Source organism: Candoia aspera, chromosome 4 (assembly GCF_035149785.1).
Source record: "Candoia aspera isolate rCanAsp1 chromosome 4, rCanAsp1.hap2, whole genome shotgun sequence".
Classification (NCBI taxonomy): domain Eukaryota; kingdom Metazoa; phylum Chordata; class Lepidosauria; order Squamata; family Boidae; genus Candoia; species Candoia aspera.
In genome coordinates, this window is record NC_086156.1 from 84,631,294 (window position 1) to 84,645,397 (window position 14,104).

The window sequence follows — 14,104 nt, forward strand, 5'->3', positions numbered from 1 at the left end:
TGCCTACTTAATGTTGATCAAAAACCCTTAGAGAAAGTTTGTCTCTTAAGAAGTGCTGAAAATTTTATTAATTTCCTAAATCAGGAAATTAGGAATTAGGTTTTTTTTAAATAAACTGTTAGGATATTTTGCAGATTGAATTCTGCATTCTTAGAGAACAGGAAAAAAATGAACCCTTATCAAACCACCATTTTAAAGTATAGCATTTAATTTAATACACCAGGAAAAAAATACTCACAGGAGGGCCGGCATTTCCACGAGCACCTTTGGGACCAGGAGCACCAATAGCACCCTGCAATCAACAGGGAGAGGTTAGCATTAAACTAAAGGCTAAGAGACAGGCACATTTTCACAGAAGAGACTGGGAAGCAGGGAGGGATGGCTTACAGAAGGGCCAGCAGGGCCAGTAGCTCCAGCAGGGCCAGGAGGACCAGCTTCACCTTTAGGACCAGCATCACCAGCTTCACCTTTAGCACCTGGTTGTCCATCAGCACCCTATTGGAGTAGAAGCAGAGCAGATGGTGAGGAACAGAGTAATGGGAACAGAAACATAAATGATTCTATGAGATCTAATTTCTCTCTTTCTGTGCATTTTCCAAATATCTCTAACTAAACCAACCCTTGAACAAAACTTCTTATTTCCTGTTGTATGGTTCTCTGGACCTTCCATGGGTGATCAACCAGGGAAAGGTAAAGCAGAAGGCTCAGGATGGAGATTTGATAAGATTTGTATCTCTACTACCATAGGCAGAACTGCTGGTTACAATCCCCACCTTTCAGCTACTAGCTTACTGAAGCCCTGGAGGCAATAATAATCTGTCTCTCCAACCAACCTCACAGAGTTGGTAAGAGAATAAAAAAAAAGTCAGATGTACAAATTAAAGAATTTGCAACAAAAATAAACTTGTCTGGTGCGCTTGGGATCTCAGTTGAACTGGTTCTATGACAACTCTCTATTATTGTCCAGATCATTTGCTTCTGAAAAATATTCCTAACACGGATTCAGCTGGGACACAGTGATTTACTTTCTGGATCTCTGTTGGTTTGTGAGCTTCAGAATGGTTCGGAGTATCAAACATTATTGGGAAATTTATTTGTTCCCACACCAAATCTATTCTCTGTAATTAGGTTATGGTAAGGACAAATCGGATATGATCCTAACTCTGGATTTGGTTGGTTCAACTTTCTTTTCCTACCAAAGATCATTTGCTGATAATCTATGGCTGTTTTCTGGCAGCCAGTCTTGAATGCTTGCTTGCTATGCTTCCTTCCTATGCTCCTACAACACAGTAACCTGACTACTGAATTAATCCAACTTCTGTGTTAACACAATACACCAAACCATACATTTATCTTTTGGGCTGTCTTTGCATAATGAGCTAAACTACCAAAAACACCCAACTAAGCCAAACGCTTACCAGGCTTAGCATGTTGTATAAATATATCTGCTCAGCCTCTAACGTTAAGCATATTGTATGAACATAGCTGGTGAACCACCTTCACCTCATTATAGCTTTAAGAGGATGCAATAATTCTAATGGGTTTCCTGAGAAGTCGACATTTTCCATCATACTTACAGGGGGGCCAGCAAATCCAGCAGGTCCAGCAGGGCCGGGCTCACCACGATCTCCCTGGGAAGGGCAAAAGGAAGACAGCAAGTGTCATGACGAATGAAAGGAATGCGGAGTTAAAGAGAAAGAGAAAGGATTTACTTAAAAGCTTTCTAGACCCCTCAAGGCAGAATGAAAAACAAACCTAGGAAGGAATATTACTTACAGGAGCACCACGTGCACCAGTGGGGCCAGAAGGGCCAGAGGGACCAGCTTCACCCTGGGGGAGGAAGTAAAAGAGACCAGGTTAAGCACCAGGAATAGTAATAGCTTTCTGTACCTTGATCATGTACTCTAAGAAGGATTTCTTTTTGATAAGCCAGTCTTCTATTTACTGCTACTGCCTGCTTGGATAAACTTGTAAATCACAAATGCTTCTAGTTCCAATCACATACATGCTGCTGTTCGACATGCAAATTAGAAAAATGGACACTTTGCCTTCATTTCCATCCAGAGATTCATTGAGTTCCAATTTTAAAAAATGCAGGTTTTCTGTATTTGTGACTATTAAGCTGAATGGACAAGACTGGCTAGAGACAATGGTTAGAGGGTATCAAGAGAGAGATAAGGGAGGTGGGAAGACTGTCTATGTCTTATTTGGGTGGGTGTCTGGGTGGGTGGATTAGCCAGTTTCTAGTCTGTGTTTATTTACAAGTATACTTCATCCTGTTTGCGTATTAATTATGCTCTTTTAAAATCTACATAAAATGGCATTTTAAATCTATTTTGAATGTATTTAGTAGTAAAATAGATTCATTATTAATACATTTTTTCATTAAATATATTTTTATGAGCCAGGAACTGCATCACAAAATATGGAGAAGTGCAGTATCCAAAGAATAACTGAGTTCTGGTCTGCATATTAAAATGGAGGATGCAAATTGGATCCCTTTGCTTGAAGTAAATGAAACCACTGAGTATCCTGCTGATTTAGTTTCTAGCATCTGAAAAGCAATCCTTCGGATCAGATGTTATGTATACATTTAAGCAGAGGTTTTTCTTAAAATCCATAGCTTGCTACAGATAGCCTTTGAGGCAGTTTGTCCTGTAGATAGTTGCCTGTTGGCTTATCTCTCTCAGGCATGTCATTTTGTTCACAAAAAAGAAAGAGAATAATTTACTAATTCTATGACACAGTCTAAAGCCCATGTATGTAGCACTTCAATTGGCTGTGAGGAAGAGCCTTGAGAAGGGATACTTGGTACTCTGCAACCCCACATTATCAGGGAGAGTGTTCCATTTCTGTCCCCTGGTGGCAGCTAGTCATTTTTGTAAAGGTTTCCCTGATGCTTTGTAAAAGAATGACAGTCCAAACTTGAGCTGAGAATGGCAGCTAGTTCCTAGTTCATTCACAAATCTATTTAAATGCCAGGAAATGTACACATCAAGGGAAACACATGGCACAGCTTCCAGCAACTGGAAATCAGTAGGAGTTTTGGAGAAACTAGACTTGATGGAATATTTACCTTGTCACCAGGAGCACCAGATGGTCCAGGTTGGCCAATGGGTCCAGTCAACCCCCTAACTCCGTCCTTGCCAGGAGCACCATCAGCACCTTTGGCACCTGGGTCACCCTAGAAGACAGAAAAGACAAAACAAGACTATAAATACTGAAAAGACCAGAATGGCATAAGGATTGGGAAGAGGATCTTTCTATTGATGATGTGTTATCTCTCACATTTGAAATCTTGAAATAAGTAGATTTCATATCAGGTTTGGTGTTAGGAATTTCCTCTAATATATCTTGAAAGCTAAACATCAAAATCATGATCCTGGATTGCCCTCTTAAGTTTTACTTCTTACTACAACACCTCAGGCCAAACCAGAAGACAACACTGGCCAACCAACCTCTTAATTTGGCTTGGGATGTATTGAGGAAAAACATCTGAATGCCAGTTAATGGAGGGTAATGTAAAATTCAATTCCTCTTTGCCCTTATGATTCTCCCAGCAGCTTATTTGTATGATGACATTAGGAGGAACCATAACTTATTGCCAGATCAGAGACATGGATGCAGAAGACTGTGAATCCAGCTACTGTCATATCTACAATAAAAAGAATCCACAATGTTGGGAAAGGCATCAGCCTGAGATACTAAAGAATTGTTGCCAATTGTTCTTAATAATTAGCTGATCCCTATTTTCTCTTTGGGGCTAAACTCCAAGCCTTCTGAAGTTAAATATGTACTTTTTATCAGTGTCATTCCACACTCCACCCAAAATCTTACTATACCTAGCCTAAATCAGACTGGTCTGACGGACAGGTAGTGAATATCTATGTCAAGATTATCTCTGTATGCATACAATCTTGGAGGAGCTGAAGCAATGCATGAAGCTGGAAAGTAGATGATATTTGGAAAGGAGTGGATGTTATCTGAAAAAGGCGGAATGCTTTTGCTTGTTCTCCATCTTTTTAAGCATGGTAAGATGGTGACTGCCACTTTGATGGTACGCTGTTCAACAATCATTTACTTACTCTATCTCCCTTGGCACCAGGCAGACCAGCAGCACCACGTTCACCAGGCATACCCTGAAGACCAGGAGGTCCTTGACCACCAGGAGCACCAGGAGCACCAGCATCACCCTAGAGTTGTATAGCCAAGGAAACAAAGGAGGCACTGATCAGGGACAGAGCCAGGTGTTCAAAACCTGTACAGGAAGGGGTGCCTATCTATTCTGAATTTCCTTTTTTTTAAAAAAAATAATTCTTCTATTTCTTCCTTTATCTTTAGAATTCTATTCTGAATTTTCTGTATTTTTTTTCACAAACATTTCTTAGACAACATTTAATTTTTCTGATGCCCACAAGGCATACTAGGGGAAAAGGAAAATGATATCGTTCCTAGGAAAGCAGCAGTTTAGAGGGTTTGGGCAGATAGTTTTATCATTCTGAATATCTCAGGGCCAAGGTGTGTTCATTTATCTTTGAGGTAGACTTTTCATCACAACCTTCATTAATCTCTTACCTTAGCACCATCATTACCAGGAGCACCATTAGCACCACGGGGTCCAGAAGGACCTGCAGGACCTTGGGCACCACGTTCACCAGGGAAACCTCTCTCGCCCTACATGGAATAAAGAGTGAGTTGATTACAAGTTGGTTACAGAAGTGTTGTTGGACAAATCAAAGACATACGGGAACCTAGAGAGGAGGTCTTTACTTACTCTTGCACCAGCAGGACCAGGAGCACCAACATCACCATGGGGACCCTGTCAGAGTAGACAGAAACAGAAATCATTAAAAGATAGAGCCACTGAGAATGCATTCAGGTAATGCAGTTAATCTGACATGGGATGGAAAGGTGGAGCTGCTGTTCAGCAAGAAATGGGTTTTTCATGCTCATGTCTGAGGGCAGGACTAGATAGTTTTTTGCTCCTTTCAGTTATGAAATTCTAGAGAACTTTAAGCAGAAGAGCACATATAAGAAGGTAGGATATTTTAGTGGAAGTAAGAACTCTTAGATAAAGGTATGTCATAGAAGAAAGAAATATCTGACTATTATCTCCTTCAAAGAAGGAGAGATTTTTGCAGCACAGTTCCTCCAAAATGTTTTATTTGAAATACAAATAGTTCTCTGCATAGATTTTAAAGATGGGTTTCCGAAATTGCCAATTCCTTTAGAATTGAAATTTCTTCAGAAAAATAAAAAATAATAATTGAACCCTGCGTATTCTGCTGCCATACTGACAATGTACTAGGCAAAGATGAAATTCTCCAGACATTTTATTATTTAATCTCTTTTTTCAGGAAGTCTTAGCCTCACTGAAATCTCCAGGGGAAAAAAAGGTTATATGTGGGATATGTTAATCTGCATTTGAAATTATGATCATGCCACTCATAGAAATGGAAGCAATTTGAAAGGTCTAGTCCCAGGTTAATGCAGGGAATCCGCTATTACAACACTTCTAATAGGTAATCATGCAGTACCCCTGAAAAGTGATGATCGGTTATTATCAATGTCCCTCGCGGGATGAAAGAGAGTCCAGCACCATCAAGGACAGTCTGTTCTAATCCTTGGAAAACGACTAAGTGTTTGCAAGGGAAGGGAAGGATGTAGTACAAGTCTTGTCTGCTTAGCAAGAACCAGATGAATATTTTTTGGGAGGGAGGGAGGGAGGGAGAGAGAGAAGCTTTTCCAATCAAATAATTGTTTCATCAAAGGATCATGTAATAATAAACTGGCCATAATATTGCCCTGAAGGGATGCTAAACCTCCACCTACTAAAATTCTCTGCAACTATTAGAGAGAGGAGGAACTTCATCTCAAGTGCAGAAATTGGGAATTCTAAAGCAGAAAAATGCAGGCAAGGCCTGATCTTCCATAGGTCAGTAGACACTTTCAATTGTTGGATGGTGCATGAGAAAGAAAAGCAAAAAGAGCCAAAGTGGCAAAAATGGTACATTATCTATGTGGAGGGTAAGGTTATTCTGGAGAATATTTGTGCTGAGTTCAGACTCCAAACTAGCCTTTCCCAACTTGGTGTTCTATAGATCTGCAACTCAAGGGTCCTAATCTGTTTGTTCGTTTTTTTCCTTTAAAGTATCTACAGACATCTTAATTCCTTTTTTACGCTTCCATACAAAGGAACACATTACTTACTTGCTCACCAGGTTTTCCAGATTCACCAGGGGCACCAGCAGGGCCAGGAAGACCCTGAAAACAGAAACCAGAAGTGAAGAAAATATTAGCTTTGATGGGACTGGATAAGCAGGGTGATCAGACAGAGCTTGTGAAAGAGACTGACTACAGCAAGTTTACTGCACTAGCACCTCACGAATTCTGCATGCTTATATTTTACAGCAGTGTTTTTCCAATTTGGCAACTTTAAGATGTGTGGACTTCAGCTCCCAGAATTCCCCAGCCAGCTGAAAAACACTGTTTTACAGTTTTCTTATAGCCCTCATGGTTTGAGGAGGGGGGAGCCTTTTTTTTTAGTATTTTAGTTCAGTTCCCCCCGCTCCTTTCAGCTTCTTGCCACAAAATAAGCAAACAAATCTACATCATTTGAACATCCAAAAGAAAAAAATAATTGCATTAAATCCTTAATTTGTGTATGCTGTTCCACATCTGGTATTTTGTTGCAGGTAGAAGATGCACATTTTTTTTAAGTAACCCCTCTCACCTGGAAGCCAGGACCACCAGCTGGACCTTGTTCACCTCTTTCTCCAGCAGGACCCTGTAATGGAAAGGTAGGAAAGTTCAAGCCTTGGTAGAATTCAGAAAGGGATAAAACACTCATAATATTGTAGAAGGAGAAATCAGGAAGAAGTTTCTACTTACAGCTGGGCCTGAGGGACCTTGAGCACCAGCTTCACCATCTTTACCAGGAGCACCCTGAGGGAAACAAAAGAGGGATAAGCATTAGAAAAGCAGAGCTCAATGTTTTTGAAATAAATCTTTCATAAGAAATCTTTCCACTGAATACCCTTTTCTAGGTCCTACCATATGATCAGATAATTTACCTTCCTAAAAATATTCCTGCCACTCTCTCTATCACTACATGCAAGACCATCTCATTTGGGGTATTGTGGCATAGTGGTGAAGATAATGAACTGGCATAGGAGAGTCCAAGGGTCTAGCCCACCCTCAATCACAGAACTTACTAGGTGACTTTGAGCCAGTCCCTCTCTCTAAGCCTAGCCTACCCCACATAATTGTTGTGGGGAAATGTAGGAAGGGAGAGCACTGTATATGCCACCTTGAGCTACTGAATGAAAAGCAGGATATAAATCTAAGAAAAAGTCTCTCTCGAGCCAACGGTTGTCTGCTTTTCCAGTACTATGTATGTGACTGTATACCTCTCCTTTACCTCTCTCTCCATTATGTGGCTCCAAAAACCACCAAGAAAGGACCTTGACTGTAAAATGCCTAGCACACCTATCCAAACCTTGCTTCGTTGTGGTAGGGAAAAAGGAGCCGCCCACACAGCTTGCTGCAACAATCCCCAAGAAAGGCAAAACATTCATTTACTTATTTAAAAGATGTGCACGGCTGCCCGTGTCATATAAAAGGAGTCTGGGCAGCAAAATATTGCTAGCAATTACGTAAAGAAATCCCCATGCATAGGTCAATCCAGATCACTGAATTGGATAATAGAGGGTGAGGAGCAAAATACTTACAACAGCACCAGCGGGTCCAGGGGTACCTCTCTCACCAGGTTTGCCAGGTTCACCCTAGAGGAGGGAGGAAGGGGGAAAACTGAGTTATTTCAGAGAGAGAATCAATGATTCTCATTTCACTCTTCAGTATTTCCCCATGCTAGGGCAGATCTAGGATGCCTGGTCAAATGTGTATTACATAAGCATGTGCATTTATGGGCTTTGGGCCATAATTAGATATGGCCATTCATGGAGAAAATCTTAGTGCCTGCATCTCTGTCTTTTCAGAAGTAGCACTGGGTCAAAGATCATTCTGTACAGTAAAATACCTTCCCATACTGGGCTTCTGAAAGGCAACCAAATGTCTTTTACACAAACAAACTGTAATGGTAGGTGGGGATGACCTTGGGAGACAGGAGGAAGAACCACAGACAATGGTCAGATAAAAGGTAGCTGAACCAGCAGAAGGAACGGTGGCGTGGCAAACACCTCAGAAGGGACCCTCCCTAGTTTCTTGGACTGTAAAGGCGAGGGGGGAAACTTGCAAGATTCTCTTAATGTAACCCTACAATAAAGATAGAGCTAGTACTCCTGGGTGTGCTTCTTGTCTAGACTGTCTCAAAGGGCTGACACAAACACCATCTTGTATCAGTTATAAAATCTTCAGTATCTCTAGTATTCCATTTTCATTTTGGAAAACAACCTATTTTATCAACATCGTCCTCTCTAGCCTAGAGTGATTTTACAACCCACTTAAGCCAAATAGATCTTGAAATAATCTAAGTATATTTGAGTGCAGCGAGTGCTTGTGCTCTCAATAAATCTATGCATATTTCAGATAGTTGATTACTGAATATAAAGCTGCACTCATTAGAAGAAGGAAACCATGAAGGCCTTTCAGAAAATTGATTAAATAGGGGGTTCTGAAAATGACAGGAAGAACAGGTAATCATGGAGAAAATCTATCTATTGGTCACTAAGAGTTGACAACAATTTGATGGCACGTAATCAATCAATAATGGTAAACTGGCTCAATAGAGTCAACATAGAATACACAGGTGGATTAAGGATATTATCTGTGCAACTAGTTCTGAAATGAAATTGACTTTTATGGTGACCACCTGGAAAATATTCTCAGTGACATGAACGAGGAAATAAGAAGTCAGAAAGGCAAATAGAGGGAGCTGTGATATAGCGGCCAGCTGCCCTTGTTTCAGGAATAGCCCTGCAGGTGGTCTTTTTAGAAAGTTGCTCCTTAAAGAAGACTTCAGAGCTGCTGTTCTGGTGTCAATGCTTTTTCATGGGTTGAGCGCTAACTAGACTGGTCATCTGAGGGAGAAAAGTAGAGTAGATGTTGCCATCCTTGTATGAAACATGAGATTCAGGAAGCAAACACAAAGTGTTACTTACAGCAGATCCTTTAGGTCCAGGGAATCCCATCACACCAGCTGGACCTCTTGCACCTGCTGGACCTGCAGGTCCAGGGCGACCATCTTGACCAGCAGGGCCCTATAAGGGAAAGGAAACAATAAGCCTGTTTTTGAAAAAAGGAGAGGTCTTTCTTTGGCAGAATGTAGGAATGATCCCAGTGAGTTCTCTCATCACTTACAGCAGGTCCAGTCTTGCCATCAGGACCAGGACTACCAGGGCTACCAGTCAGACCCTAGAAAGGAAAAAAAGGAAGAAAATTGGTCAATTAGGAAAGTTGGGGAAACTATGACTATCTTGTCTTTGCCTCTACAATGCATGACACTGTACACTCTAATCTTTATCCTACAGAAGCTTCTGTAATGCCACAAAGATGGTGGGGCTACAACTCTTAAATTGCACAAATTGGACTAGAGAGTTTATGCTTTAAGGCAATAAAGTAGCTGTTAAGTACTTTAAAATCCCTGTTCTCTGTTTTAAAACACACAAGCTTTTACACAAGGTATGTTTTGTAGGAGTCCTTGACTGGGCATTTCTTCTGTGGAAGAAATATGCCCTGTACCTTAAGGGTTTCTTCCACAGCTTTTGTAATTCAAAGCCTGTTTTGATAATAGTTGTCTCACTCTTCCTTTCAATCACCTTCAATTGTGCAGGCTTTTTGAATGATCAATAAATTTAATCCATGGTCATCCAAATATTTTGTTCAGAGGATGAAGAGTCATTTAAAAAAAACACCAAGTGAGTAAGCATCATTGGTTTATCTTAGTTTTTTTTAGTGCTAATTGATTGTTGCTTTGGGGTTTTATGCTAGTTGGAATGGATTAGTACATGGACTGAACTGATTAGGATTAGGGTTAGGGTATATCCTAAAAGGGAATGAGGATAATGATAATAATATTCTAAAATATTTCTCAAAGAGTTACTGAGTCAGTTTTGTCTTGAAGTGAGAGCTAGGAAGCATTTCATTCGCCACAACAGAATGTAAAAGCTTTTGTAAACCATTGGTAGAGCAACTGAACATGATTTCTAAATCCTAAATTCAGATTGTAGCTGGTATTTTTTGACCCCATGATCTTTTCTACATTAAAGTTTATCTGTCCTGGAAAAAACGGGGTTGTGAAAAAGGATGATTTTTTTAAAGTGTCAGTTTACATTGTCCTTTCATTGCTGTTTCATTGCTGATATTTTAGGGCCTTGATTTTCCTTCTTTTTTTTTTTCCAGCCAAGGAAGTCTCACCCAGAAAATACATTCATGTCATGATTATATCATAATACCAATCCAAAAAGAACCAATGTTTTCTGGATTCGCATTGCCTTCATTTTTATGAGTGAAAACATTTGCCCTAGTTCACACATCTCATGCCCAGAAATATAACTCAACTAAAGCAATAAAACTTGCTCCAAGAAACTTAATTCCTCTTAACCCAGTCCTACTTAATTCTCTGTTTCATTATCCTATGAGTGAAATGATATGATTAAAAACAACTTTGCCACTACTTCATCTCATTGGTGACTGTGAATTACTTTCCATATGGTAAAATCCTGGATTACTGTTTATGACCATGATTAATAAAATAAAAAGGAAACCACGTGATATATCAATGTGTTTCACTTTTATAGAGCTGAAATGCTGCACAGGTATGGACGGGTGTGGTGGAATGTGCTCCATTCCCCACTGTCAAGGAACCAGTGGGGCAGTTTGTGGGTATCTCCCATTTGTGCTCTCCTCTTCTGTCCAAAACTTGCCATTCACTTACCTTGGCTCCAGGAAGACCAGGCTCACCGGGGCGTCCAGATTCACCAGGAGATCCTTTAGGACCAGCAGGGCCGGGAGATCCACGTTCACCAGGAGGTCCCTGGAAGAAGGAAAGGCATCAAGAAAAGCTACTAAGAGCAGGTAAATCCTAGCCTTCTTTCATTTCTTATCTAAGGCCCCCACTTGACATATACTTGGGGAGTTCTAATGTGAGGAAGGGACAAAACATGGGACAGAATAACACAATATAGTTAGGGAGGGGAAAGCATGAGAGAAATGAAAATAGAGATTGAAATTGCATTCCAGGCAAGATCTGATTTAGTGGAAAAAAGAACAAAAAAGTCCCTGGAGATTTCAGTGAAGCAAGATTTATGGAAAGCATGGATCTTATTACATTATTCTGGCACCCAAGAGAGAGAGAAGAATGCCCAGGACTATTAGACAAGAACTTGGTGTGATAGGAGGTGCTAGCAGTCCCACTAAGAGATGGAGGTTTGCAAAACAGGCTCTAATAGCATTCAAAGGGATAAGCTTTCCTACTGTTAGTTAATTGAGGTTGGCCCTATCTTTACTGAATTTCTAAAGTCCCTCAAAACCTGGTTATGCGAGGCCTCAGTGGACTGGTGAGATACCAAAGTGGCTCTATTGTTATTAATGTCTACTGTTCTCTCTTAGTCTTGTGTTTTTTATTCTAAACATTTTTTAAAATAGTAATTGTCTTTTATATATTAACTTATTAACCGTATTGTTGTACGATGCCCAGAGTCACTTTTTCATGAGATGGGCAGCCGTATAAATTTGATGAATAAATAAATAAACAAACTAGCCATCCCTCTTAGTTCCTTTAGATCCTCACAGTACTATCCAACTCCTTCGGACAACACTGAAAGGATATAATGAGATGTGGCAAGGAAGATTTTCATTTTTTCCCCTGTTTCCTAGGCAATAAGAACCCTAGATATCTGAGTTCCAATATGCCACAAACTCACTGAACATGATCTTTAGCAAATTGCCTCAAAAATAGGATTAAGATGGGCCAGCCATGAATGCAGATACTTATATATTGGTAAAAAGGTAAAGGTAAAGGTTTCCCTTGACATGAAGTCCAGTCATGTCCGACTCTAGGGGGCGGTGCTCATCTCCGTTTCAAAGCCGAAGAGCCGGCATTTGTCCGTAGACACTTCCATGGTCATGTGGCCGGCATGACTAAACAGAACGCCGTTACCTGCCCACTGAAGTGGTACCTATTAATCTACTCTATATATTAATCTATATATTGGTACTTTTAAGAAATTATTACTGTTTTAGATGTGGTTTCACTTTGCTAGCCTATACAACTGGAAGGGTGGGAAATAAATCAAAGGTTGTATTTTGATAGTGAGAGGTCAGCTCCAGCACATGGAAAAATATACAGCCATTCTTAAGCTTATAAATATATTGCCATGTCCTATATATAAATTTGGATAGCCTATAGGAGATCAAGGTAATGTTTAGCTATTTCTAGCAGGTGTCACATTCTAAAATGTTTATTTTTTTGCTCTGACTCCAGAAACATCTCCCACCAATCAACCCAATTGCTTCTCCTTCAGCTCAGCCTATAGTTGAGATGCCTATTTGGGGTGGGGTGGGATGGTATTTGTACATCTTTCATAAAAACAACTACCTCCGAGACTAGAACCCACCTTGGGACCAGCAATGCCATCAGCACCAGGGAAACCACGGCTTCCGGGAGCACCCTGTGACACAGGATTAGAAAAAAAGAAGTGAAAGTTACATATCCATTATTGCTACCAAGTAAGCCACAAAGATCTTTCCTCTCAAAGTGCCAATATGGGGTCATTTATTTTTACGTGACTAGAAAAAGACGACCACAACAGCTCTAATAATCAGCAATCTGCTAAATAGGACACAGAGCTGAAAGGCAGAATCATCACTGAATGCTAACTTCAGGTTCAGGATGATATTCTTCTCTCAAGAATTCTACTTCTACTCCCTGACTAGAGTCAGGAGCACCCATTTGTCATTTTGCCTCCTGCCTTAAATTAGTACATACATCCTGCAAATAGAGGAGAGGCTATAAAAAGCCATTGCTGTGCAGAACAAGAAGCTTAATATCTCCCAAATGTTTACCGAAGGAAACAGTAACGCCTCACCAGTTAGATAGTGAACCCTCATGCTTGTAAAACATCAGGTAAACAGAGCATGAATATAATTACGTTTTGAAGAACTTAATAGACAGTTATTAATAAATGGTCCTGATGCTCTTACACCTGAAATTTAGTTTCCTTGGAAGTTTAGCAACACATTCTGTCTTATGGATGGTTTTTCCCCAGAAGAACTTTCGTCTGATTTATTGAAATTAGTTAAATCTTCCCACCTGGCCTGCTTCAACTTCATCTGTAATTTAGGTTAGCAATTCTTAACCAATCTAATTAAATACTATGGACCCGTATCATTCTGCATGTGCTGGGCTTATTCTAAATGTGATCTTGGTACTCAAAGCTTAGAAAAGATCAAACCACAAAATTGTTACATACACGTTCACCAGCAAGTCCCGGCAATCCACCAGGTCCAGGCTCACCACGAGATCCTCTCTTGCCTTCCTCACCAGGTGGGCCATGGGGGCCTTGGACACCAACGGGGCCCTAGAAAATAAAGTTAAGGAGAGAGATGAGTTTGTGGGAGAGGCACAATAAAACCAGAGAAGAAATAAAATTGCAAATGCATTTAGGTGAAATACTTACGGGTTCACCTTTAGCACCAGCATCTCCTTTGTTTCCAGGAGCACCAGGTTCACCCTAAAGTTATTAAGAAAAGACAAAGACATACAGTCACATATCTCATTCAGTACAGAAAATTCAACAGTAGATTTGTTTTATTTTATATCTTGCAAGAGAACAAGAATGTATCAAGTATGTATTAACCATACAATATAGGGAAAAACTCAGCAGGAAACTGTTGGGATATGTTTATAAAGAATTGGTAGTGGGGAACAGCACTGGGGGATAGGGATTTGTGAACATACTTTCCACCATGCTTCAACTGATACTAGCATCATATGAGAACAAGGAAGCTGTGGGATTTGCGAGCAATAAAACTTTGGTCAATAATTTTGGAATGGTTATCTTCAAAACCCACATTTCCATACCATTATATTCCATGTTTTTATTACTATCCCATCTGGGGAACAGCTCAGACTATTCAATATACT

The 14,104-nt window shown here is 40.2% G+C and overlaps 1 protein-coding gene across 1 annotated transcript in view; it reads right to left on the reverse strand.

The window, feature by feature from the left end:
* COL1A1 (collagen type I alpha 1 chain) overlaps window positions 1–14,104 on the reverse strand; it is a 41,690-nt gene that overhangs the window by 14,387 nt on the left and 13,199 nt on the right. The window contains exons 19-36 of the mRNA XM_063300861.1: window positions 13,638–13,691; window positions 13,431–13,538; window positions 12,576–12,629; window positions 10,895–10,993; window positions 9,319–9,372; window positions 9,120–9,218; window positions 7,731–7,784; window positions 6,892–6,945; window positions 6,734–6,787; window positions 6,211–6,264; window positions 4,775–4,819; window positions 4,576–4,674; window positions 4,086–4,193; window positions 3,077–3,184; window positions 1,777–1,830; window positions 1,578–1,631; window positions 388–495; window positions 239–292 (exon numbers count right to left, since the gene is read on the reverse strand). Coding sequence (XP_063156931.1) covers window positions 239–292; window positions 388–495; window positions 1,578–1,631; window positions 1,777–1,830; window positions 3,077–3,184; window positions 4,086–4,193; window positions 4,576–4,674; window positions 4,775–4,819; window positions 6,211–6,264; window positions 6,734–6,787; window positions 6,892–6,945; window positions 7,731–7,784; window positions 9,120–9,218; window positions 9,319–9,372; window positions 10,895–10,993; window positions 12,576–12,629; window positions 13,431–13,538; window positions 13,638–13,691 — 1,314 coding nt within the window. The remainder of the gene's footprint in view (window positions 1–238; window positions 293–387; window positions 496–1,577; window positions 1,632–1,776; window positions 1,831–3,076; window positions 3,185–4,085; window positions 4,194–4,575; window positions 4,675–4,774; window positions 4,820–6,210; window positions 6,265–6,733; window positions 6,788–6,891; window positions 6,946–7,730; window positions 7,785–9,119; window positions 9,219–9,318; window positions 9,373–10,894; window positions 10,994–12,575; window positions 12,630–13,430; window positions 13,539–13,637; window positions 13,692–14,104) is intronic.